Source organism: Cyprinodon tularosa, unplaced genomic scaffold (genome assembly GCF_016077235.1).
Source record: "Cyprinodon tularosa strain WSP-4 unplaced genomic scaffold, ASM1607723v1 ctg786, whole genome shotgun sequence".
Lineage (NCBI taxonomy): Eukaryota > Metazoa > Chordata > Actinopteri > Cyprinodontiformes > Cyprinodontidae > Cyprinodon > Cyprinodon tularosa.
This window is the reverse complement of record NW_024039547.1, coordinates 120,001-146,166: the sequence shown is the minus strand read 5'-3', so window position 1 is coordinate 146,166 and position 26,166 is coordinate 120,001. Positions and strand designations below refer to the sequence as shown.

Genomic DNA, 26,166 nt, shown 5'->3' with positions numbered 1-26,166 from the left:
TTCCACCCTCATGAAACTTGCCCCAAATTCCTCACCGCCTCGGCCGTATCTAGACCCACAGCTAGTTATTGGTTGTCCCTTTTGCGCCATGGCGTGGAATAACATAGCAGAGACCACGCTGCAATATTGGACATAAATGAAAAATATCTGTGACAAGCTCACTGCTGTGGGAGGATAACCAGGCCTTTAGAGGGGAGGGAAAGATTATCATCGAATCTGGACCGAAACCTAATGGAGTGTTCAAAACACACTGGGAGAGGTTTACCTTCCAGCACAGCAGTTTCCTTAAAAAAAAACAAAAAAAAACAAGCAAAGCTGCATTGAAGGGGTTAAAATGAAAGTGTGTTCAGTTGTTAAAAAGGCCTAGTCAAAGTCTGGGGACAATTATTTGCAAAGTGGTGGAGATGTACCCTTAAAGACCAGCGGGTATAACTGCTGTAGCGAAAGGCTGATTAGAAATTTAGAAATTCACCAAACACTTCAAATTATTTTTTGCAAAAGATGTTTTTAAAAACCTGATATCTGATATTTAATCCGTTTTTACTGTTTACTGCGCTATTGGCTCGTCTTTTGTGGACAGTAGGCAGACAAGAAAGGAGGTATGAGGGGGTAGAGACATGCAGGAAAGGACCACAGGTTGGATTTGAACCCGGGTCACACGCGTCGAGGACTAAGGCCTCTGTACATGGGTCGTTTGTGCCCTTATTTAATCAATTCTACTTCCTGTTAGCCTACTGCATAGCATTAGACTTGAGAAAACTCCCAGCAGGGATTGCTAAGCTCCTGCAGTTTCAACATTGGAATTGGATTCTTTTTTTGCTCCCATATGATATTTGCTGCATTATTTATCTGCTATGGGCCAATTGGGACATTTCTTTTTTTGTTTTTTTTCCTCTCTGCTTGAATCCTCTGAGACGGCTCCAAAATCTAGAACGTCTCTCTTTGGTTAAGCCCAGTTTACAACTACTCTAATAAAATACAGGCATCAGTTTCTGACAGCAGGGGGTAAAGCCTCAGACCATAAGCAGCTCTGTTGTTCCTGTCATAAAATCCAACCCACCTCTTTATTAACAGTTTAAGCACAAGGTTGTAATCCTTTAAAAGATTTACAGGATTGCCAGATTTAAATGTTTTATTTCAGGGCTGTCCCTGCTGAAAAGGAATAAAGAGGAATAAAGATTTGTTTTGTTTGGAGGAATCAAAGGGGGATATATGTGTCCGTCATGCGTGTGAACTCTCCTTGCCCTGGTGGTACAGGTACCACTTCAGTGCTGGTAATGCGTGGCTTTTTGAAATCTTCATTACTGCTCCATGAAGAGAGGATGTTTATGACATCAATTATCATCCAGGAAGAAAAAAACAGACTTTAAGCAACATAAAACTTAGCAGGAAATTGTCCGTTTTGAATCTAAAAATCCAATTAACCCAAACCCTTTCCCCCTGTGTCCACTCAGGGCCCTTTGTCAGTCTTCTCAGCCAAGCAGAAGTGGACTCCTCCGAGGAAGATCCTTGTTTGCGCAGAGGACAGAGATCTGGGTTTCACTCTGAAAGGAGAAGCACCGGTTCAGGTGGTGTCGTTGGACCCTCTCAGCAAAGCGGCTGTAAGTTAAACCACATTTTTTTCACATCTGAGTGCACAAGCGTGGTGATGTTGCTTTTAGAACATCAAATTCAGGCATCAACTCTTAACCAAAACCAAAAACAATCAGTTTGCTACTAAATGAAAGGTCATAAGATGGAGATGAGGAGAGGATTGATCCAGAGAGGAGGAGGAAGTCAGGAGAAAACCTGGACACTGAACAGACTGGCATCTGTAATTGTGAAAAAGTTTAATTGAAAATGTCAAAATTGGAAGCACTATATGGTGGAATTTGCTCCTCAAACTCTAATATCTTCAGTTGGCTTGGTCTTTTTGTTTTGTTGCTTTTCCTTTTTATATTTTAGCTAGTGCTACACATGTGAAGGCTGAAATACACTGCAGAAAATTTTAATCTTAATAAGTCAATTTGTCTTAAAATAAGGGCATTTTTTCTTGTATTGAGGAGGTAAGTGAGACACTTTGCCAATAGAACAAGACAATTTACATTTAAAATAAGAAAAAACTATTGCATTTTCTTATTTCAAGTGAATTTTATCTAATTATCTTATTTTAAGTGTAAAAATACTCATTCCATTGGCAAATCCTCTTACTTACCTTCTCAAATTAAGGGTAAATACACTTAATTTACTTATTTTTAGATTGTTTTTGCAGTGTAGATCATATATGCTGATATTCAGGTTATACTTTTATATCTGGCTACAACTAGTTAGTTAAGTTTTTTTTATATCACAGCAGTTTAAAGGCGTCGTCTCAAGGAGCTATACTACGGAAGAGGATTAGGGCCACTAAAAAAAAAAAAAGTTAACTGATTGTTACATTTTATTTCAGTTTGAATTAAAACAGAATTCTGACTTTAATCTCAGAATTCTGACAGCTAACAAACATGTTAGCATCAAGCCATAGCCATTAATGAGGGGACCCCTCAGGCACGTAAAAAGTTGCCTAATTCCGTCATTTTCCACCAATGTGTCACCGGCCACCTTAAACAACTCACATCTTTGTCAGTGAAGCTGAGTGCTCCACATCTCTTCCTTCATGGTGCCCATCTACATTAAGATCCAAAATTCTGAGATTAAAGTCAGAATTCTAAGATTAAAGTCAGAATTCTGAGAAAAAGGTCAGAATTCTAAGATTAAAGTCATAATTCTGAGAAAAAGTCATAATTCTGAGAGAAAAAGTCAGAATTCTGAGAAAAAGTCAGAATTCTGAGAAAAAGTCATAATTCTGAGAAAAAAAGTCAGAATTCTAAGATTAAAGTCATAATTCTGAGATTAAAGTCAGAATTCTGAGAAAAAGGCAGAATTCTGAGAAAAAGGCAGAATTCTGAGATTAAAGTCAGAATTCTGAGAAAAAGGTCAGAATTCTAAGATTAAAGTCAGAATTCTGAGAAAAAAAGTCATAATTCCAAAATTAAAGTCAGAATTCTGAGAAAAAAGTCATAATTCTGAGATTAAAGTCATAATTCTGAGAAAAAAGTCAGAATTCTGAGAAAAAAGTCAGAAGTCTGAGATTAAAGTCATAATTCTGAGAAGAAGGTCAGAATTCTAAGATTAAAGTCAGAATTCTGAGAAAAAGGTGAGAATTCTGAGAAAAAGGTCATAATTCCAAAATTAAAGTCAGAATTCTGAGAAAAAAGTCAGAATTCTGAGAAAAAGGTCAGAATTCTAAGATTAAAGTCATAATTCTGAGAAAAAGTCATAATTCTGAGAAAAAAGTCAGAATTCTGAGAAAAAGGTCAGAATTCTAAGATTAAAGTCATAATTCTGAGAAAAAAGTCAGAATTCTAAGATTAAAGTCATAATTCTGAGAAAAAGTCAGAATTCTGAGATTAAAGTCATAATTCTGAGAAAAAAGTCATAATTCTGAGAAAAAAGTCATAATTCTGAGATTAAAGTCATAATTCTGAGAAAAAATAATAATTCTGAGATTAAAATCATAATTCTGAGATTAAAGTCATAATTCTGAGAAAAAAGTCAGAATTCTGAGAAAAAGGTCAGAATTCTAAGATTAAAGTCATAATTCTGAGAAAAAGTCAGAATTCTGAGAAAAAGTCAGAATTCTAAGATTAAAGTCAGAATTCTGAGATTAAAGTCAGAACTCTGAGATTAAAGTCAGAATTCTGAGAAACAAGTCAGAATTCTGAGAAAAAATCATAATTCTGAGATTAAAGTCATAATTCTGAGAAAAAGGTCAGAATTCTGAGAAAAAGGTCAGAATTCTAAGATTAAAGTCAGAATTCTGAGAAAAAAAGTCATAATTCTGAGATTAAAGTCATAATTCTGAGAAAAAGGTCAGAATTCTGAGAAAAAGGTCAGAATTCTAAGATTAAAGTCAGAATTCTGAGAAAAAAAGTCATAATTCTGAGATTAAAGTCATAATTCTGAGTAAAGGTCAGAATTCTGAGAAAAAGGTCAGAATTCTAAGATTAAAGTCAGAATTCTGAGAAAAAAGTCAGAAGTCTGAGATTAAAGTCATAATTCTGAGTAAAGGTCAGAATTCTGAGAAAAAGGTCAGAATTCTAAGATTAAAGTCAGAATTCTGAGAAAAAGGTCAGAATTCTGAGAAAAAGGTCATAATTCCAAAATTAAAGTCAGAATTCTGAGAAAAAAGTCAGAATTCTGAGAAAAAGATCAGAATTCTAAGATTAAAGTCAGAATTCTGAGAAAAAAGTCAGAAGTCTGAGATTAAAGTCATAATTCTGAGATTAAAGTCATAATTCTGAGAAAAAAGTCAGAAGTCTGAGATTAAAGTCATAATTCTGAGAAAAAGGTCAGAATTCTAAGATTAAAGTCATAATTCTGAGAAAAAGTCATAATTCTGGGATCAAAGTCAGAATACTGACTTTTTTCCCCATATTAAACTGAAAGAAAATGTAGAAATCAGTTAACTTTTATTATTTTTTTTCAGTGGCCCTAATCCTCTTCCGTACTATACAGAGAAGATTCAACCAGATAATCCAGACTGGTTAAATGTTTTCCATCTAAGGCAGGGGTGGGCAATGCCATTTATCCTGCAACTTTTCATGAGTCCTCGGTCCAACACACTTGAATCAAGTAAATATATAATTGATCGCGATAAATTAGCCACATGTGTAAAATTTCCCAGATCTAAATGCTTATTAATAAGAAATCAATCCTGGCGTTCCCATGGACACAAAAGGAAATGAAATGGTCCTATCATGACGTGTGTATACATGTGGTAAAGGTTGGATCAGATTAAATCATTTTAGCATGCACAGACTCATTTTCAGGAAGTGTTTTAACAGTAGAAGAAGTTTCCTGTTCTGTAAACAAACTCGTACCTGTCCGCTCATCCTCAACCTTAGCTACTCTTTCATTCTGTCCGGCACATTTTTTTTTCTTCCGCTCTTCAGTCTTGCCTGTTGATGTAAGTTCTTTCCACTATGAAGCGTCGTCAGATCTTTGTGTCCATGCCTCTTTTCTTTTGGTGGTCATATAGTTAAGTTAAGGGGTCATGCTAATGCTCCTTTGCTACAGGGGTAGAGGGCAGGATGGCAACTTCATCAACACATGGGTTAGGGTTAGGGTTATCGGAATAAAGATTCCCAAAAACCACCTCTCTCTTTTGGAATAAAATTGCTTTCCGATCAGATTAGAATCCTCAGTCTGACATGTTTATGTGAAAAGTTCTTGACCTGATCAGGCCTTCAGTCCGATTGTGTCCATGTAAACGTAGCTATTACCAGGATACTGAGGAGGTAATTCAGCCATCTGATTCAGGCGTGTCGGACCAAGGATCTAAAAGTTGAAGACTGAAAACCCCTGATCTAAGGAAACTCGACTGTTTGCATTGAGCCACTACCTTTGCTGGATTCAATCCTCCTGAATGAACAAGTAGCAACGGGAAACATTTGCTTGCCTCGTTCTGTTGTCTCTCCAGCAGAGCATGCATGCAGCGACAGTGGAGAGGAAAAAACTCTATTTTTACAGGAAGAAACCTGGACAGTGTGCAGCCTTCTGTTAAGAATGGATCCCATAATCCATTTCAGATATATTTTTTAGGCCTTTTCTGTCTAGCATGTCATCATTTATATCTGGAACTGAATGAGCTCTTTCTGCTCTACTTCCGCAAAACATTGAAAAGGCTAATCCTAATTTGTCATTTTATAATTTTTTTAATACTTTTAGGCTTCATGGTTATAGAATTTTAGTTTTTTTTTGCCCTTTACTATTTAGTCTTTGCACAGTGACTAAATAACCGTTGGCTTTAATGCAGCTGGGATTGTTGTACAATTTTAAATTTCAGAGAATGTAAAGAATAGTTTAAATTAGTCTTAGGTTTGAATGAAATTAGACGCTCAGGGTTAAACAGGATGGCGTTCTAAAAATGTAAGAGTACATTCCCCTCCTCCCTCCTGACACACACAGGCTTCTTAATTAAATTAAGAAATGGGGAGTATTTACGCCCTGCAATCCTTTATAGGCTGACAGCTCATTAAGAAGTGCTAACAAAAAGCAGGCCTTCATAAGCTGTGCAGGTTATCCACAGAAACAGATTAGTGGAGCCGTATGAGCTTTTTGAGAACCAAATCTCTTAGCAAACTCATTTTAAAACATTCAGCAGCATTTTCTGTTGTAACCGAGCGATTCTGTAGATTCTGTCGAGCAGCTTAAATAGAAACAGTTAAACTCCTGCCTGTGGATATGAACTCCCTCAGGAAAAAAGTGCTCCTCTGCACACACCGTCACCTGTGTTTAACCTCAGTGCTCTGACCACTTATCGTAGCTGCCTCAGGGTAGGAAGCGAGATGAAAGCAACTCCTTCAGCTCATTCCTGGTAAATGTGTATATTCAAGTGTTCACGCTCTCTAACTCTTGTTCTCTTGACTTTTTCAGGCTGATGGACTGAAGGAGGGCGACTACATCGTAGCGGTGGGCGACAGAGACACCAAATGGATGGGTGTGAGTGACATCATGCGACTTCTGAAAGACGTGGATGAAGAGGGGATTGAAATCCAGGTGGTCAGCATGATCGACAACAGCCCCACTATGGTATGCCTCTTCTCGGGATTTACACAAATATTCATGTTAAAATCACACATTTTAACGTGTCTTAAACTGAAGCACACAAATTAGCACATAATTGTAACTTGGAAAAAAAAATATTCATGTTTTTAATATAATTAAAGGGATAGTGTATAAGAATTACTGCCATCTAGTGGTAAAATGGGGTATTTAATTTAAACGAAAAACAAAACCTAGCATGTCACTGCCTCATACATGTATTGCGCCAATGGTTGCTGCAATACGTGACATGGCCATTTCTCAATATGTGTACTTGTGCGTTCTCATGTGCTCGTGAAACGTCATCAGCCTCAGCCCTAGTACTGTTCCAATTCACAAGAACAGCAAACCGAGAATGGACAAAGTCCCCGGATGTTGTTCTCGCCGCTCCCTATTTACCCAGCATGCATCAGAGCAGACTTTCCCGTCCTTGATTGACAGCTGTCCCAGCATGCACTGCGGCAGCAGCAGCTTCCAATGGAGCGCTCACATAGCTCAGGGTATCGGGAGTTAAAAGGTCTCTTTTCTGTCGCGTTGTTCCATTAAAATGCGTTTTAAGATCCTTTAAGGCGAGAATATTATACTTTTAAGCATCTCTATATGGCCCATTTACTAATTTTGTGCTTAATTTAAAAAAAAAAGCTCAGACGTTGAGAGGACCGCGACAACCAGCGGACCTCCAGGGCTAACGTTAGCCCGTCTGCTGCATCCCTCCCTCGGCATAGCCGGGTGTGAAGGACCGCTGGCTCTGATGGCGATTTTTTTATTTATTTTTTTTAACCAAAATGTTAATTTAATTTGTGTTTATCTGCCTGTTAATTATTACTTCCCCATTAAATGAAAAAGTAAGAATTTATTATTACCTAGAGATGACCCAGCTCTAGACGACCTGAGCATGTGGTGATGTCATCAGTACGCTTCTATTCTATTTGACCCATATTTATGCTGCATGCTCCCGTTCTCCACACTTTTCTTCTCAAGAACATACTCATCAAGGTCACGAGTCCGTACTCATGTTCTTGTGAATTGAGAAACGGACATTGTTGAGGCAAAAAGTCATCTGAGATGAAGTCACTTTGACCAAAAGCCAGCGTTCCTCGTTTGAAAGCTACCAAACCAGCGTAAAACTACAATTCGGTACCAACAAGATCTGCGTTTGTTTGCAGGATCTACTGTTATGCTTCCTATGGTAACGAGCAACGCTCTCTGATTAAACTGAATGGAAAAAGTTAGCTTTATGGTAACTTAAGCAGCACAGTTCACTTGTCAAGGAGAAACCTGGTGACTTCAGCTTCTCCTTTATTAGCTCTTTCCACTTGGAAAAGCCTTGCCTGATGTTAATCCTTTTTTTTTCTTTTAAAGTCTCCAGTTTCTTTGTCTTCTAAGTTCTCCTTTTCATTTTCTTGTTTCTTGCGCTGCTGCTGCAAATGCATGTTCCTGCATTATCCTGCAGTGTTGCAGACTTTCAGTTGTTGGGTTAGCGTCTCCGAATTATCTCCACAGCCTCTCATCACACTGAACTGCCAGCTTGAGGAAATACGTTGTTATTCTGCACATTATTATTTATCCCTCGCCGGCGTCTCTTCTTTGATGGCAGACTGTCATGGCAAACGGGTGACCAGCCTTGTGTATAAACTCATATAAAATTACTCGCTTATAAAAATTTATCTGATTATTAGTGGAGGTAATAATACACCAATAATAGCACATATGTAAATGCAGTCAGTGATTTCTGGCAGTAAAAAAGAGAATTTTTTACTTAATGTCCCTTTAAAGAGTAAAGATCATTTGTTGTTTCAAAAGAAATAAATGATCTTCAAACCTTGAAAAAGCAGTTTTCGCAGGGAAATAAAAAGCAAACGATGGTTCCACAAAGTGACATAGCTTTTCATTTTTTATTCTTAAATGTTTTGAATATGGGCGCATTTCCATCCACCTAGACTTATGCAACAAGTTGAGTTGGTCTATTTGAGACGTTTTTGAATCCTAACCGAGTTAAAAAAGAATTTGGAACTCCTTTAGCAGTAAACAGCACTGTCAATGTTAACATGAGACATTTATCCAGATCAGGGTTCCCTCGGGTCCTTAAAAAGTCTTAAAAGGCATTGAATTCTTCAAAATAAAACTAAGGCCTTAGGCCCCGTCCACACGAAGCCAAACCCTGGCCTAAACGCACAAATTTTTCACCAAACCAGCCTCTCATCCATACGAAGCCGGCGTTTCTGGGGTCTGTAAACAATCTTTTTTTAATTAAGCCTTCAGAGTGGGAAGATTTTGAAACGCCGTTTTCGCGTTTCCATCTTTAAGCTCTAACCGCATTTTTTTTTTTACACGCATGCGTCATAGCGTCGCCTCTAAACACGCATGCGCGACACAGTATCACAACAACAATGGCGCCGTACTGTGTTGAATGGTTGCTGCTCATGCTACTCACCCTGCTGTCTGGCTTACAACAGAATCTTCTTCTTCTGGAATATCTCCAGGAAGAACAGAGCAATATCGACGACATAGTTCAGCGCCTGAATTTGACTGAACCACGAAAATGGACCCGCAGGGCAACCATGTATAAATATTAGTGCGCATGCCCAACATTTCGTCGCCTATTTTTGCTTTGGCACCACAGCGCCACTTACAGGCCTTGCATACATTTTGCAGCGTTTTCATGCATTCGTGTGGACGCTCACATTTATTTTACGTCTCCGTCTTTACGACAAACGTTCTGGAAAATATTAGCGTTTCGTGTTCGTTTTGACTTTGTGTGGACGGGGCCTTTATTGGTATTAAAATGTCTTAAATCAGTCTTTCGTAGGTCTTCATTTTTAAAACATCATAAATAGGATTATTTTTATTACGATTTATTTTTGTAATCTAAATAAAATGTTAAAATTGACAATTTTTTTTATTTTTTTATTTAAAAAAAATAACGGCTCGCCATTATTGGTTCCGTCCCGATAGCGGAACCAATAAAGCGTTGTTGCGGCCGGGACATTTGGGAGATGCACCATTAACTTTTTGTCTGGAAAATATGAGCAAGTGTAAATGTAACGAAAATTGTCTCCAGCCAAGAGTTTTCTCCATGGCTAAAACCAGGGAACATACATGAGGCTCAGTGGATTTAGTGCAAGAAGTCATTCAAGCTCAGAACGATGGGAATTAAGGCAGTGGAGTCGCACATGCGAAGCACGAAACACAAAGCGTCAAAATGGAGTTACAGAGAAACAGCCGGTATTTCTCAGTTTAGTTCCACCCTTGTCTCTGCAACGCCTCCACTTATCACCAAATCAAACATACTAAGAAAACCATACAAAGAAAAATAGCTGCAAAAAAGACTTAGCACTGGTTATGTTGGGGCTTTAAAACTGATTTGTTTTGTTCCCTGCTAAAACAAAGTTTGTGAATTCAGTTAAATAATTGTTAAAATATATCTGTCATTTGTGTGTTTTTAGCTTTCTTCCTGTATGGGAAGCTTTTCAAAATTTGAAACATTAGTGCAGTGGTTTATGTTAAAATAAACCTTTGGGTTAAGTTGTCGCAAGCAGGTTTTTCTTGTTTCTTGTGAATTTGGTCTTAAATTTTTATTTCAAGTGGCTTTAAAAAGTCTTAAAAAGTCTTGAATTTAACTTGCCTTATGCTGTAGGAACCCTGCAGATGATCCACGTTTGGTCTCCCCTAATCTTTAGGAGAGACCTCTTTATTTTACAGTATGGGACACAAGTTTGTTTTTATTCTAAAAGCCTTAGATTTGACATAATTAGTTACATTAAAAATGGATTACAAGCATCAAAATAAAACTAATATATTTTTAAATGTGTCTACCCAGCCAACCAAGAGCGCCACCTTCAGTGGAAACCTGCCCAAGACCTACTCCATGATCTGCCTGGCGTATAACGACGATGACAAGGCTTCCAAATCCCGCAAGGTGGCCAAGAAGTCCTCATTCCTCAGCTGGGGTCTGAAGAACAAGACGAAGAGCGCCAGCACCTTGAGCCTTCCTACATCCGACCAGACGGGCACTCTGCCCTGGAACAAACCCATCCCCACCTTCCCCAGCTCCAGCTCCTACAACGACACCTCCTTCCACTGAGCTCGGCCTTCAGCGACACGCAGCGCTGCGCTGGTCACCTACTGGTTGTGTTTTGATACAACTCTGTTGCTTTTGGTTTTTTGCACCAGCATCGCCACGCATTAAAAACAACTGTGCCAAAATACATCAAACTAATAATGGATCATTATGCATAACACCAGAATGTTTGCAGCACAGTACGACTATGAACGGTTACTACTATAAAAAGTTTGAGCGCAGCAGTGCCTGTCGCTTTGCAAGGCGGTGGTTTTATTGTGGACGAAGAGATCCGCATCATCACTGCAGACATGAAGGACCTCGTTACAAAAATATTAAACAAAATGATCACAGAGGGAAAACAAAAAGTGCTGTGAAACTTCTCTGATGTCGAGGAAGATTTTTTTTTAGAATGCAATACCCAATAAGCTGCTAAATCACACCTTGGTTTGTGTTACTGTCCTTTTGTATTTGAGAGACAGCCTCTGAAGTTGGTGTTGGAGCTCCGTGCCATGTCAGGAACACGGTGTAAATAGAAATACACACGTTTTGTTTTGTTTCCTATTTTACTGGTGGTGCTCGGGGGGGCCCCAGAAGGCTCCACGCCTCCGTTGTTCCAGGAGGAGTCATTTCCGGGTGGGTTTGACGTTACCCACCTGGGCTCTGCGTCTTTATCAATGTGAATCTGTCTGTTTTAAGAGAAGGGAAGAATGCGGTACCACTGATGTTCACGATGCACACACAGCCGGCCGAGGCTGGCCCAGATCAAAGCTTTTCCCCATCTTTCCACACATGCCTTAATGTTAGCTAGAACTCACGTTTTACTGACACTCTGCAGTGTCGGACTATCTCTTTATCTACAAAGTAGATTCTTATATTCATTTGATAATCAAATTATTTATGTTGTTTAAAAAAAAGCACAAAAAGATATATTTACCTTTTTTAAGTTTAGTTCTAAATTGTCGTTGGTGGATCTCTGTCTCTTTGAGGAATGTATTTTATTAGCTTTGGTAAATTTGTGTTTCTACCTTTCTCTGTAAAAAATGTAAATGTTTTTAAACTGATATGTAATATTCGGTACTGTCTCTGTTTACCTAACACTGTTTTTAAGTGCCTGTTATACTAAACATGAAGTAAAATGTCATGTTATTGCAGAGGACTGTGCAGCAACTGCTCCATGTATTAGAGGGATATATTAGCTTTTCGCTAACACCGCAGTGCCTGGTGATGCATAGTGCCTTTCTGCGAACGCAGACGTCTCATCGTCTTGTAATGCTTTCTGCTCTGCTTGCTTCATGTTCTGCACTTTGTGCTGCATAGTTTCTCATTGTGAAGTCTTTGTCATATGTGTAAGCTCAAATAAAATAGAACAAACAAAGGGGCCGAGATGAATTTTCTGAAGTATTTGTCGAGGCTTTTTGTATCCGGAGTCAACAATGCGGAGCAGGTGGGAAATGTCTGGAATGAAGTCGGACCGACGCAGCCACCCACGCAGCGGTTTGCAGGTCAGGCTGGTACCGCATGACATCCTAATCCATCATCACACAGACTGAAACTAACCGGACTGCAGTTCACTCATCTGAACTTTTTATGGTCTTAATGATTCATTTCCGTTTGGCTTATTTCTTTTTTTATTGTCTGATTAAAATGATCTAATATTGAATTAAATACAAATAATTTAAAAAAATTATTGAATAAATCTGTTTGTCTGGAGAAAAAAAAGTAATTCTCTTCAACTTAAATCAAAATGTGAGGATTAAATAGCTGATGGCAACATTTGGTCATAGCGCTGAAACAATGCCTGAAAAGCAGCTTTTCATAATGAAATATTTAAATCAACCCTTTAACCACGCTCATACAGGATGGGTGGGTGGCAGGCCGTTTTTAACCAACATGGTGAAGTAGTGACTTCAATTAATCTAGTAGATTATAATATTATAATATTAGATTCTGCAGTTTTGGTAGAATTTCTTCATCCTAATTAAATTGGAGTAAGAGTAAAGCTTTGCTACCGACCTGGTGAATTAAAGTGGGTAAAAAATGTTTTTATATATTCAGGTGTTTACTTGGGAGATTACATGGAGGTTATGAAAAAGTCGTCAGGTTTTGTTGAAATGATGGGTAGGTTTAAGAAATGACACTGGCTTTTACCACCAATTTCTTATAGAGGTTGCACACTTATTACTAATCTTTTCTCTACATCCTTATGGCATTGTTTAGCTGTTTTGGAACTTATTGAAATTACGGACTTCGATTTTTGGGACAGATTATACTGAACCCAAGTAAGCCTTGGCAGATGGCCGCTCACACTGAGCCTGGTTCTGCTGGAGGTTTCTTCCTGTTAAAAGGGAGTTTTTCCTCTCCACTGTCGCTACAAGCATGCTTAGTGTGAGGGATTGCTGAAGAGTCAATGAGTCGATTCAATCAGCTGGTTTTCCTTAGATAGAAAACTTTGAATCAATTTGACTGGATGATCTTGACCTTGTGATGGACTGGTGACCTGTACATGGTGGACCCCGCCTTTCGCCCATAAACAGCTGGAGATAGACACCAGCATCTTCACGATCCCAGCAGGGATAAGCGTAACAGGATGGGTGGATGGATGTATGATTGGCTGAATTGTCTCTGTAAAGTGCCTTCAGATCAGGGGGGGATTTACCATTAGGCAATACTAGGCAGTTGCCTAGGGCCCCAAGTTCCTGGGGGGCCCATAAAACTCTGTTTACAAGTATGGTTAATACAACTATTCCTTATTTGTGCACATTAGTTATGATTTTGATTTAAAAAAATTGCTGAACATGTTAAGAAAGATCCAAACAGACAGCAGCAAACCATTTTAAAATATACGGTGCAAAGAGCTCTGTATCCAACTTAGCACGTTTGTCACTATATTTAGCAACTTTTCAGACCCCTCTAGCACTTTGATTTAAAAAAAAAGCGCCTAGTGCTAAATCTAGTGACTTTTCTCTGCAAGTGGAGACTTCGGTGACGACATATAAAAGCACTGTTCTCCAGAGCAAGTAGATGTGTTGCCCCGCCTCCTGCTCTCCTCTCTGTTGTCTGCTGTCATGATTCATGCCGTTTTTATTTCATACAAATGAAAAATGGAGAACAGACTGGAAAAAATCTTTCATTCCTTTTGAGACAGCATGAAAACTCAGCTGAGTACAAAACATAGAGAGAAAAACAACAAGAAAAGGGAAAAGAAGAGAGGGACAAAACATAGAACAAATAATGTATGTCTATTCTATTAAAATGTCTGTACCTGTATAATTGGTCTGTTTTATGTGGTTTTCTCAATTCAGAGGGCCCCCTGCCTGTCTTTGCCTAGGGCCCCGGATCTCCTAAATCCACCCCTGCTTCAGATGACATGTGTTGTGAATCAGTGCTATATAAATTAACTGAATTAGGTTGAATTGGGTCCCTACTATTTTGTTTTTGTCAGCAGAAGAAGGAGGGCAATGTCTGCGACATTTATAAAGTAGAAAAGCAGCATTAAGGCCACAGTTTTTACAGATTTCTTTGAGGACTTTTTTTTTCCTCAAAAGGTCAGTAATTTTTTTTTATCATCCAAGAAATCGAGTAAAGTGTTTGTGACCTTTTTATGTTAGCACTTTAAAAATCTGGAGGCTAATGGAAACAAAGAGTTGGAACATCACCTTCTTTGCACTGGTTATTACCAGAACATATCCTCAAGGGATCTCGTTTAAGTGTCGCCCTGGGAAAATATGGCCATGATTTCAGAACTGTTGATGAAAAAGGGTGGTACTACTATAAGACATTTGCTGAAATGGAAGATGGCGTCTGCTGGGCAAGAACTACAACTAATACATGGATGATCAATATATTTCTAACACCTGATAAAAAATATGTTTTATTTAAATTGTGCATTAAGGCACAACTGGAGGACCTTTAATGCCCTTTTTTAGTAAAAGAAAAACGTTGATGGACGCCACTGGATTCTGTCAATGGTAAGAATATATTTATGTTAAGGCTTTAAACAAGGTGATGTTAAAAGATAATAAAAAAAATAAAAAAACTTTTTGGAGTGATTATTTTAAGGTTGATGCTAATTTTAAACCTTTTTGGGGTTATTATATAAGCCACTATTGTCTCTATTGACAAAAAATGCCGGTGATTTACAGTGGAGAATTTTCTCTTTCTTTCTTTCTTTCTTTCTTTCTTTCTTTCTTTCTTTCTTTCTTTCTTTCTTTCTTTCTTTCTTTCTTTCTTTCTTTCTTTCTTTCTTTCTTTCTTTCTTTCTTTCTTTCTTTCTTTCTTTCTTTCTTTCTTTCTTTCTTTCTTTCTTTCTTTCTTTCTTTCTTTCTTTCTTTCTTTCTTTCTTCTCCTTGCAGACTACTGGGATCGAGGCGTACCCACTTCTATTAAACGGAACGCAGACGCCCCCTGCTGGATGGGCTGGTGACCAACAGGACCGTCGTTGCTAGGCAATGTAAAACTTTCTCTGATTGGCTAAATTCAAGCAGCGAAACCAATCAGCGCTTATTTTATAGATACGTGGCTTCCTTCATAAGCGTCTGGATACGACCGGTGTTAAATCAGTTACTCTGTAAATTTAAGTTAGATTTTTGTTTTTGTAGTTTTTAAAGAGCAGAAGACTTATTTTATTTACATTCTAGGCAAAGTCTTCGGTGTTTTAAAGCAGTTTAGCGATCGGTCTGTAAAGTCGCTGTAAAGAAAAGCTTTGAGCTCAAGATATTGAGGTAAAAGTGTTTTCATCATGATTAAATTCAACTTCAGACGGGATAAAGACAAGGGATTCGTAAGTTTGATTAGATTTTACACTTTTTAAAGCCCTGCCGGTAGTTCTGCTGCTCTGTCTGTAGCTAGCAAAGCCTCAGTCCCTGATTAGCCTATTTAATGTTTTTAGCTAAAACTGACTTTTCCTCCACATATTAAAACACTTCTGTTTAACAGTTGCTAAAATAACTCCATCATTTGATCACACGTAGTCAGTATCACTTCAATGTGTTTAGCTGGGATGTTATTCAGTAGCAACACAAAATAATACATTAAAATATGTCTAATATACAGGTGCTGGTCATAAAATTAGAATATCATGAAAAAGTAGATTGATTTCAGTAATTCCATTTAAAAAGTGAAACTTGTATATTATATTCATACATTACATACAAACTCATATATTTCAGATGTTTATTTTGTTTAATTTTGATGATTACAAATGACAACAAATGAAAATCTCAAATTCATCATATCAGAAAATTAGAATATTGTGAAAAGGTTCAAAATTGATGGCCCCTGGTGCCACACTCTAATCGGCTAATTAACTCAAACCACCTGCAAAAGCCTTTAAATGGTCTTTCAGTCTAGTTCTATAGGCTACACAATCATGGGGAAGACTGCGGACTTGACAGTTGTCCAAAAGACGACCATCGACACCTTGCACAAGGAGGGCAAGACACAAAAGGTCATCGCTAAAGAGGCTGGCTGTTCACAGAGCTCAGTGTCCAAGCACATTAATAGAGAGGCGAAGGGAAGGAAAAGATGTGGTCGAAAAAAGTGTACAAGCAAGAGAGATAACCGCACCCTGGAGAGGATTGTGAAACAAAACCCATTCAAAAATGTGGGGGAGATTCACAAAGAGTGGACTGCAGCTGGAGTGAGTGCTTCAAGAACCACCACACACAGACGTATGAAAGACATGGGTTTCTGCTGTCGCATTCCTTGTGTCAAGCCACTCTTGAACCACAGACAGCGTCAGAAGCGTCTTGCCTGGGCTAAAGAGAAACAGGACTGGACTGCTGGTGAGTGGTCCAAAGTCATGTTCTCTGATGAAAGTAAATTTTGCATTTCCTTTGGAAATCAAGGTCCCAGAGTCTGGAGGAAAAGAAGAGAGGCACTTCATCCACGTTGCTTGAAGTCCAGTGTAAAGTTTCCACAGTCAGTGATGGTTTGGGGTGCCATGTCATCTGCTGGTGTTGGTCCATTGTGTTTTCTGAGGTCCAGGGTCAACGCAGCCACATACCAGGAAGTTTTAGAGCACTTCATGCTTCCTGCAGCTGACCAACTTTTTGGAGATGCAGATTTCATTTTCCAACAGGACTTGGCACCTGCACACAGTGCCAAAGCTACCAGTACCTGGTTGAAGGACCATGGTATCCCTGTTCTTAATTGGCCAGCAAACTCTCCTGACCTTAACCCCATAGAAAATCTATGGGGTATTGTGAAGAAGAAGATGCAATACACCAGACCCAACAATTCAGAAGAGCTAAAAGCCACTATTAGAGCAACCTGGGCTATCATAAGACCTGAGCAGTGCCACAGACTGATCGACTCCATGCCACGCCGCATTGCTGCAGTAATACAGGCCAAAGGAGGCCCAACTAAATACTGAGTGCTGTACATGCTCATACTTTTCATGTTCATACTTTTCAGTTGGCCAACATTTCTATAAATCCTTTGTTTTTATTGGTCTTCAGTAATATTCTAATTTTCTGATATGATGAATTTGAGATTTTCATTTGTTGTCATTTGTAATCATCAAAATTAAACAAAATAAACATCTGAAATATATGAGTTTGTATGTAATGTATGAATATAATATACAAGTTTCACTTTTTAAATGGAATTACTGAAATCAATCTACTTTTTCATGACATTCTAATTTTATGACCAGCACCTGTAATCTTCAATGATTGTTTTGCAAATAAAAAAATGGCATCAGAGCAGCTTTTTCATTGCAGGCATGTTTTAACATGCTTAGTTAAACTGGTCACTTATTTATTGATCTATCTAGCTGATCTTTCTATCTAAAAATAGCAAATAGCAGGTAGTGTCTTTCAAATATTCATAGGATTTAAATAGATTCCCTTTCATGTCTGTTTATTTGTTCCCTTTATTATTTGTGGATTTAAAGAATCCACTTTATTATTTTATATATTTTTCCTATTTGTTTCTCTTCTTCCATAAAGCCAAGATTATTGTAATTCACAACTTATTGTTTAATTTCTTATTTGTTTAATAAAAAAATAAAAAAATAAATCACCTGAGCTGTGGATCTTTACAACTCCTCCAAAGTTACCAGGTGCCTCTTGGCTGCTTCACTGATTTTAATAAAATACCTAATTTTTAAAGATGTTTTTAACTTTATCGCCTGCATTTCTTGGTCTTCATGACATTCAAACATTTAAGGCCTTCATTCAGACTGACACACAGATGAGTTCTATTCACTAACACTGGACGTCCACTTATTTTTAAAATACTTTTAGGGTAATCAGAGTAAACTAGGAAAAATCAAAATCTGTATAAGTTGTTTTTTCTCAAAATAAGTGCATTTGCTCTTGGTTTGAGGAGGTAAAAGAGACATTTTGCCAACGTAACAAGTCAATTTACACTTAAAATAAGAAAACACAATTGCATTGCCTAATTTCAAGTGCATAGTATCTAATTATCTTGTTTTAAGAGTAAAAACACTCATTCCATTAGCAAACTATCTCATTTACCTACTCAAATTAAGGGTAAATACTCTTAATTTAAGAAATTTTTACTTATTTCTAGATCATTTTTCCAGTGTAGCTGGACAATATTTGACATATCATTATAAGCCAAGGTTTAAAACTGTGTTATTTCACCTCCGCTTCACCATTCTGTGGTATTTTGTGTTGCTTTACACAGAAAATCCCACTGAAAGCATTGAAATTCCTGTTTGCAACATGTCATGAAATCCATGCGTTCTACTGCAAGGCATGTTGGTCTTTCTCCATCTGCATCCCTTGTTCCACACTGCAAAAACGATTTAGAAATAAGTAAGAATTTCTTAAATTAAGTGTATTTATCCTTATTTTAAGTAGGTAAATGAGATAGTTTGCCAATGGAACGAGTATTTTTACTCTTAAAATAAGATAATTAGATAATATGCACTTGAAATACGACAATGCAATTGTGTTTTCTTATTTTAAATCTACATTGTCTTGTTCCATTGGCAAAATGTCTCTTTTACCTCCTCAATTCAAGAACAAATGCACTTATTTTGAGAAAGATTACTTATCTACGGTAGATTTCGATTTTTTTCTAGTGCATTAAAATGGCATTTATCATTTCATTGACTATTACGCATCCTCTGTGCATAAGAGTCGTTGATTTAGCAGTGTGAGACAGACTGACCCTGGAAGCTCTCCCTCTGTTGATCTGTTGTGTAGAAGCACATAGCTCACGGTTTGATTCCTGCCGCCTCCATCGCTCCTAGAGCCGCTGTGCCTCGTACTCCTCCCCCACAAAGCCCAGACTCCTCACCTGAGAGACATAGGTACCTGCTGACACTCTCCCTTTGTTACCTACAACATCCTTTCACATTTCACACAATATTCTATCATTTAAGCTTCCTTTTCCCCCCCTTTTTAAAAAAAATAAAAAAGTTTTTCAGTTTTGCATGATTTGCATATTGCATGAAGTGTTAAATATTTGGCATTATTACTATATTGTAATTAAAACGCTTAATATAAGCTCTCATTGATGTTATCAAGATCTTGCATAAGATTTGGTCAAATCAGTACAGAAAAAGCTCAGCTAACAGAAAATCTACCTTCCTCTGTGGTAATCTTAGTCCTGAGACAGAAATCTCATTGACATCTTGCAGGATAAGCTGAAGAACGTTGTCATTAACTCTAAAAATATACAGTAGATTTAACAAGGATGTGATAAACTCCCATATTTACCGACTCTGCCTGTTATTTTTACCTTTTTTCTACCTAAAGCTTGTGCTCACGTCCACAGATCTGCTTTAGCTGCAGCTATTCTGTCTTCCTCACTCACTGGACAGACGTGGGCTATCCCGCCGGCTCGTCCAAGGTCCTTCTCTGAGACGGATCGTTCAGAATCCTTCGTTTCTGAGCCAAACTTCAGCACCGCGCTTTACACCAGGTAGGGACCTAAGACTAAGAAATGCTCCTTTCAGAGTTAATCTGTCACTAAAACCACTAAAAGCTTCCTGAGACTTTAAAATGGTCACACCTGGACTGCAAGGAAGAAACTTCTACTTGTAAAAAAAATGAATAAAATAAATATAGGGGTTTCTCCTCTGTGAAACAGCTAACTTTCTTCTACCATAACCTTACACTCAACAGAGACAGATGGTCGGATGATTTAGCCAGCCGGCCTCGCCTGTCGTCCCCAGAGCACTCTGAGGGGGAGCTGGAAGATGGAGAAGAGGAGGCTGATAACCAAGAGGATGCAGAGGGACATATCTACCAAACTCTGGACAGACAGGAGGATATTAGGGAGTCAGAAACGGCTAATGACCCTCCTCTAGAAGCAACGGTATGGAAGCACCAAATGATGTTGGGCAATATTTTTATGTACGTGTGTTTACTCTGTTAAATACTGATCAGTATGTCTTGGAGCGAAATGAAAATGAAGCAAAGAGGGGAAAATATTACAGCATTACAGTCAAACAAGACAAAATTCTCTTTAACTTTAAATCATATCGGCCGATGTAGCATCAGTCCATCTGTTAGATGTGCCTGGTTTATAGCCTCGTGAGACCATCCTGATCTCGCGAGCTTTCAAGGTTTCACTCGCAAATCAGTCTGGAGACTCTCCGTTAAAGAAAATTTGGAGCCGTTCACCAAACGAACGTCCAATCAGTGTTGGCTTTGAGGCGGGTTGAGGTGTGACGTGACAAGAAGCGCGACAGTTCAGTCTAAAGAACATTGCGGCTTCAGCCGATGAAACTAGCGTTAGCGTGGCTATCGAGCAAGTTTTATCGGAATTACAGAGTATTTCTTCACTGAAAGAAGAGCAAAACACTGCTCTGGAGGCTTTTCTCAGAGGAAAAGATGTTTTTGCTCTTCTCCCGACTGGTTTCTGCAAGAGTTTGATCTATCAATTGGCTCCTCTTCGTCGTCGCTCTGTTAGTACATCATATGCTTCGTTGATCTGATTGGTTTATTTGGCCCGTCTATACCAACATAGGCCAATCAGCTAACCAGTATTTTCGCCCCTTCCCAAAATTACTTCAACGGAGGGTTTCCAGATGGATATGCGGAGCAAATCCATCTGGCGGAGTCAGGTTACTGGTTTATACACAGCAAGTTGATCCTTTATCGATATTTAAACTCACAGGTGTCATTTGCAGACGTCTGAGAAGTAAAACAATTCAAACAAACTTTAGGAATGTCAGTAATGTATTGGCTAAAATGTAGAGGACCTGATGCAGAACCCTGAGGTACCTCAATATTTACATTTAATATCTTACATTAGCTTTAAATCATAAAAGAAAAAGGACCTTGTAGTTAGAGATGTTAAAAGTCATTGTTTTACCTTAAGAATGCTTCTGTCTCCTTGAACCCCAGTCGGCCTCGGCTGATGCCCGCTCACACTCACTGAAAAATCAAAATCTAGATAAGTCATTTTTTCTTAAAATAGGTGCATTTGTTCTTAAGGAGGTAAAAGAGACATTTTGCCAATGGAACGAGACAATTTACATTTATTTCAAGTGCATGTTATCTAATTGTCTTATTTTAAGAGTAAACTATCTCATTCACCTACTCAAATTAAGGGTAAATACACTTAATTTAAGAAATTTTTACATATTTCTAAATCGTTTTTTCCAGTGCTGAGTCTGGTTATGCTGGGGGTTTCTTCCTGTTAAAAGGGAGATTTCCTCCCCACTGTCGCTACAAGCATGCTTAGTGTGAGGGATTGTTTTCAGGTCAATGATTTGATGCAATCAGCTGGTTTTCCTTAGATAGAAAACTTTGAATCAATCTGACTGGTTGTTTTGGTACAACAAAAGTGCTTTGAGATGACACATGTTGTGAACTGGTGCTTTATAGATCAACTAAATTGAATTGAAGTCAGGAAAAATGATTCATAAAACACCACGTTTCATTTAAAAAAGTCTTTGTACTTGGAAAAAAAATAGCTTTTTGGTGGAGAAGAGTTTCTAAGACAGAAATTGTTGTGGAAATAGAGTTTTATTCTTTATATTTAAAGTATTTTTTCATTAATCTATTTTTCATATTTAAATGAGTTAGTGAATGTTTTTCACCCAAAAAAAAAAAAAAAAAAAAAAGCTGTTCCAAACGAAATTTCTTTTTGTTTTGCACTGGTGTAAACAAAATGACAAATAAAATCTGTCTAATGTCAAATATCTGCTTAAAAAGAATCTTTGTTAACCAAAGTTAAATTGTGATTTAATCTATTTAGTTTAAAACTTTTTTTTTTTTTTTTAAACGACAAATAAAAAAAAGTGTTTATCTTCTTTTTGTTTGCTCCTTATTGAAGGAAGGCACTCAATTAATTTTGAACTCAATGATCACTTTAATGCCTCCATGTAGAAATGTTCTAAATCAGTCAGTGGGGCTCTATTGGTGAATATTGTACCGTCGTATTAAAGCGTTTTTTTTTGTGTGTTTTTTTTTGCTGTCACACTTGTTCTACTTGAAAGCTATACAGTATGTTGGCCATATTGTATCCCTGAAAGTAGCGTTTCAGACCTCCTTGGTGGCTGCAATTCATGGTAATCATTTCCCCTCCCAGGGGCTTACAGGTGTTTCTCTACTTGCTTTAAAGTCTTTACTGTGATCAATGATATGTTTTTATTTTTTTTTACTTGAAGCCTTACAGGTGCTGGTCATAAAATTAGAATATCATGAAAAAGTAGATTGATTTCAGTAATTCCATTTAAAAAGTGAAACTTGTATATTATATTCATACATTACATACAAACTCATATATTTCAGATGTTTATTTTGTTTAATTTTGATGATTACAAATGACAACAAATGAAAATCTCAAATTCATCATATCAGAAAATTAGAATATTGTGAAAAGGTTCAAAATTGATGGCCCCTGGTGCCACACTCTAATCAGCTAATTAACTCAAACCACCTGCAAAAGCCTTTAAATGGTCTTTCAGTCTAGTTCTATAGGCTACACAATCATGGGGAAGACTGCTGACTTGACAGTTGTCCAAAAGACGACCATCGACACCTTGCACAAGGAGGGCAAGACACAAAAGGTCATCGCTAAAGAGGCTGGCTGTTCACAGAGCTCAGTGTCCAAGCACATTAATAGAGAGGCGAAGGGAAGGAAAAGATGTGGTCGAAAAAAGTGTACAAGCAAGAGAGATAACCGCACCCTGGAGAGGATTGTGAAACAAAACCCATTCAAAAATGTGGGGGAGATTCACAAAGAGTGGACTGCAGCTGGAGTGAGTGCTTCAAGAACCACCACACACAGACGTATGAAAGACATGGGTTTCTGCTGTCGCATTCCTTGTGTCAAGCCACTCTTGAACCACAGACAGCGTCAGAAGCGTCTTGCCTGGGCTAAAGAGAAACAGGACTGGACTGCTGGTGAGTGGTCCAAAGTCATGTTCTCTGATGAAAGTAAATTTTGCATTTCCTTTGGAAATCAAGGTCCCAGAGTCTGGAGGAAAAGAAGAGAGGCACTTCATCCACGTTGCTTGAAGTCCAGTGTAAAGTTTCCACAGTCAGTGATGGTTTGGGGTGCCATGTCATCTGCTGGTGTTGGTCCATTGTGTTTTCTGAGGTCCAGGGTCAACGCAGCCACATACCAGGAAGTTTTAGAGCACTTCATGCTTCCTGCAGCTGACCAACTTTTTGGAGATGCAGATTTCATTTTCCAACAGGACTTGGCACCTGCACACAGTGCCAAAGCTACCAGTACCTGGTTGAAGGACCATGGTATCCCTGTTCTTAATTGGCCAGCAAACTCTCCTGACCTTAACCCCATAGAAAATCTATGGGGTATTGTGAAGAAGAAGATGCAATACACCAGACCCAACAATTCAGAAGAGCTAAAAGCCACTATTAGAGCAACCTGGGCTATCATAACACCTGAGCAGTGCCACAGACTGATCGACTCCATGCCACGCCGCATTGCTGCAGTAATACAGGCCAAAGGAGGCCCAACTAAATACTGAGTGCTGTACATGCTCATACTTTTCATGTTCATACTTTTCAGTTGGCCAACATTTCTATAAATCCTTTGTTTTTATTGGTCTTCAGTAATATTCTAATTTTCTGATATGATGAATTTGAGATTTTCATTTGTTGTCATTTGTAATCATCAAAATTAAACAAAATAAACATCTGAAATATATGAGTTTGTATGTAATGTATGAATATAATATACAAGTTTCACTTTTTAAATGGAATTACTGAAATCAATCTACTTTTTCATGATATTCTAATTTTATGACCAGCACCTGTATATCCTGCGTCTGAACCTAGACATGCCTGGAACATTGGCTTGTTATTGTTTCATGTTGTGGAAACTTCATTTGCAATCATCCCAGTGGGCTTTGTTTCCACCTGGAATGCTTTTTCTTAGAATCTAGCGGTGACACAACAGTTCTACAGCAAACACCCAGCATAGTGATTTACAAACTGAAAATATGATCAAAGATGATAACATTTCTAATTCTTAAATGTTTGTATTTGTCTGATGAACATAAATTTTCTGTATATCAAACCATTCAAAGCACAGTTTGAAACAAGGTGTTTGCTTATTTAATCTAGCTCAATCTTTGATCTTTTTTAAACCAAGAATTCTAATTTTTTATCACTGAAATATCATCTTTTGTATTTCGACTTTGTAGGTTAGCTATGTAGTCTGTAGGCTCTGCAATATTCAGTCTCACTATCTGTCTGACCTCCCTTTTGTTTTACCCATCTCTCTTCCAGTCCAGTACTCCTCTGGGCGCTCAGATGTCTGGAAGAAGAGTACCGTCTCCAGGTACTGACCTTACACACTCAGTTTCACACATCCCTTCAGAACATGATGATTTTTTTCACAGACATAAACAAAAAATAACCAGTAGCGGAACGCATATAGAAGTAGAAATCATTTAATAATGAAAACATGCGCCCTTCAGGTCCAGACTTCTATGAGTTCTATGTCAGAGCTTTATGCAAACGACGAATCAAGCTGCAAAAACGTATTTGATGCAAACTCCAAAATTTCAAATAAAAACAATAAATACAACATAAAAACGCTGCAAAGAAAAACTGCTGCAAAGACCTAAATAGAAGCAGAAACCTACAACCAACAAAATAAACGCAAACAGGAAAAGGTGAGATAACAGAAATAAAATGATGCAAAGTGCTCCTGACCACTAGAGGGAGCCAAAGAAAGAACAAACCATACTGGACCAGATCGTCACTTGTATATATTTTACTATATATCACTGTACGCTTATTCTGTAATACTGTGAGACTGGGTGTTTAAAAATAAAAAGAAAGATTTATAGGCTGTTACAGTGTGTTTGAATTGAAGAAGAGAAGAACTTTCCTTCTTTAAAAAAAAAATCCTGCCTTTAAGCTCAACTTCCTGTTTGTACGGAGGGTCTGGTGCGGTATGCGTGGTTAAGGTTAGGGTTAGGGTAAATTGGGTAGCTCTCAGTTTTAAAGCATTACATGAAAAGGGGTGAAACAATAAGATATTTCAGTGTTTCGCCTGCACAAGGAGAACTGGTCACATACAGTCGTTAGGATGACTGATCGTTAAAGCAAAATAAAACAGCCAACATAAAACACGGAGTAGAACAAACCTTTTGTATTATTTGTAAAGTGACCTTGAGTGTCAAGAAAGGCGCTGTTAGATAAAATGTATTATTATTATTATTAAAGGAAAAGTCCAGTCGGCAAGGAATAACCAATGGGTCATTATTTATACCTTAAACTAATACGTTCACATTGATTTAATTAATTTGGCATTAATCAGTAAAAAAACAAAAAACTATATTTTTCGTCACGATCAGAATCAGAATAAAAAATACTTTAATAATCCCAGAGGGAAATTACTTTTGTTACACGCTCCAGTTACAGTTTTATATAATATATACACACATCCAACTATACAATATAATAAAGATAAAAAAAAAATAATAATAAGAAAAAAAGTGATAAAATATATACACATATGGCTCTTCTGTATATATATCTATACGTATATCTATCACTGTGTCCGGGTGCGGCAATTTTTGCCCAAATATAGTAGCCCCTCCCTCCTGCCATCTTCCAGCAGTGACGTCACGGTGCGGTAAGCCTAGCGCCATTCTCCCCGCTTTACAAGCAAATCAATGGGAACTACTAGACACATCTGCAATCAACAACAATTATTGAAGATTTCCAGAGGACTTCACCATTGAAATTCACCAGAGCTATAGTGAAACTGACAATGCTGTCGTGAATGGCAGCTGGATGTTGATCCTCCACGGACGGGTTCGTCGTTGGATTGCCAACTTGAAGAGGGAGGGAAAAAAAACACGTCATTAATCCGTTACTCTCTGCTTCGCATAGTGCCCAGGTCGTCGCCATCTTGGATAATAGCGCGTTGTGACAAACACCAGATACAGCACTGGGACTTGATCAACGCCTGATACCACACCGTGACGTCAGAAACCTTTAGGTGGCAGTAGTGTTCTTTGACAAACATGGATGCCTCCATTAAAACAGATTCAAATGAAATTACTC

At 37.9% G+C, this 26,166-nt stretch overlaps 2 protein-coding genes across 6 annotated transcripts in view; both read left to right on the top strand.

Moving 5' to 3' along the window:
* The window catches only part of rhpn2 (rhophilin, Rho GTPase binding protein 2), a 49,436-nt gene extending 38,185 nt beyond the window's left edge, over window positions 1-11,251 (top strand). For both annotated transcript variants that reach the window (XM_038270997.1, XM_038270996.1), the window contains exons 13-15: window positions 1,455-1,601; window positions 6,457-6,612; window positions 10,445-11,251. In XM_038270997.1, coding sequence (XP_038126925.1) covers window positions 1,455-1,601; window positions 6,457-6,612; window positions 10,445-10,708 — 567 coding nt within the window. In that variant the 3' untranslated portion in view covers window positions 10,709-11,251. The remainder of the gene's footprint in view (window positions 1-1,454; window positions 1,602-6,456; window positions 6,613-10,444) is intronic.
* Window positions 11,252-15,079: 3,828 nt separating this feature from the next.
* Window positions 15,080-26,166, top strand: part of cep89 (centrosomal protein 89) — a 116,156-nt gene continuing 105,069 nt past the window's right edge. For 2 of the 4 annotated variants that reach the window (XM_038270993.1, XM_038270991.1), the window contains exons 1-5: window positions 15,083-15,467; window positions 18,865-18,971; window positions 19,439-19,585; window positions 19,789-19,981; window positions 24,376-24,427. In XM_038270993.1, the coding sequence (XP_038126921.1) occupies window positions 15,426-15,467; window positions 18,865-18,971; window positions 19,439-19,585; window positions 19,789-19,981; window positions 24,376-24,427 (541 nt within the window). In that variant the 5' untranslated portion in view covers window positions 15,083-15,425. Of the gene's footprint in view, window positions 15,468-18,864; window positions 18,972-19,438; window positions 19,586-19,788; window positions 19,982-24,375; window positions 24,428-26,166 lie in introns of all 4 variants that reach the window. The other 2 variants (XM_038270992.1, XM_038270990.1) reach the window with 2 other exon arrangements.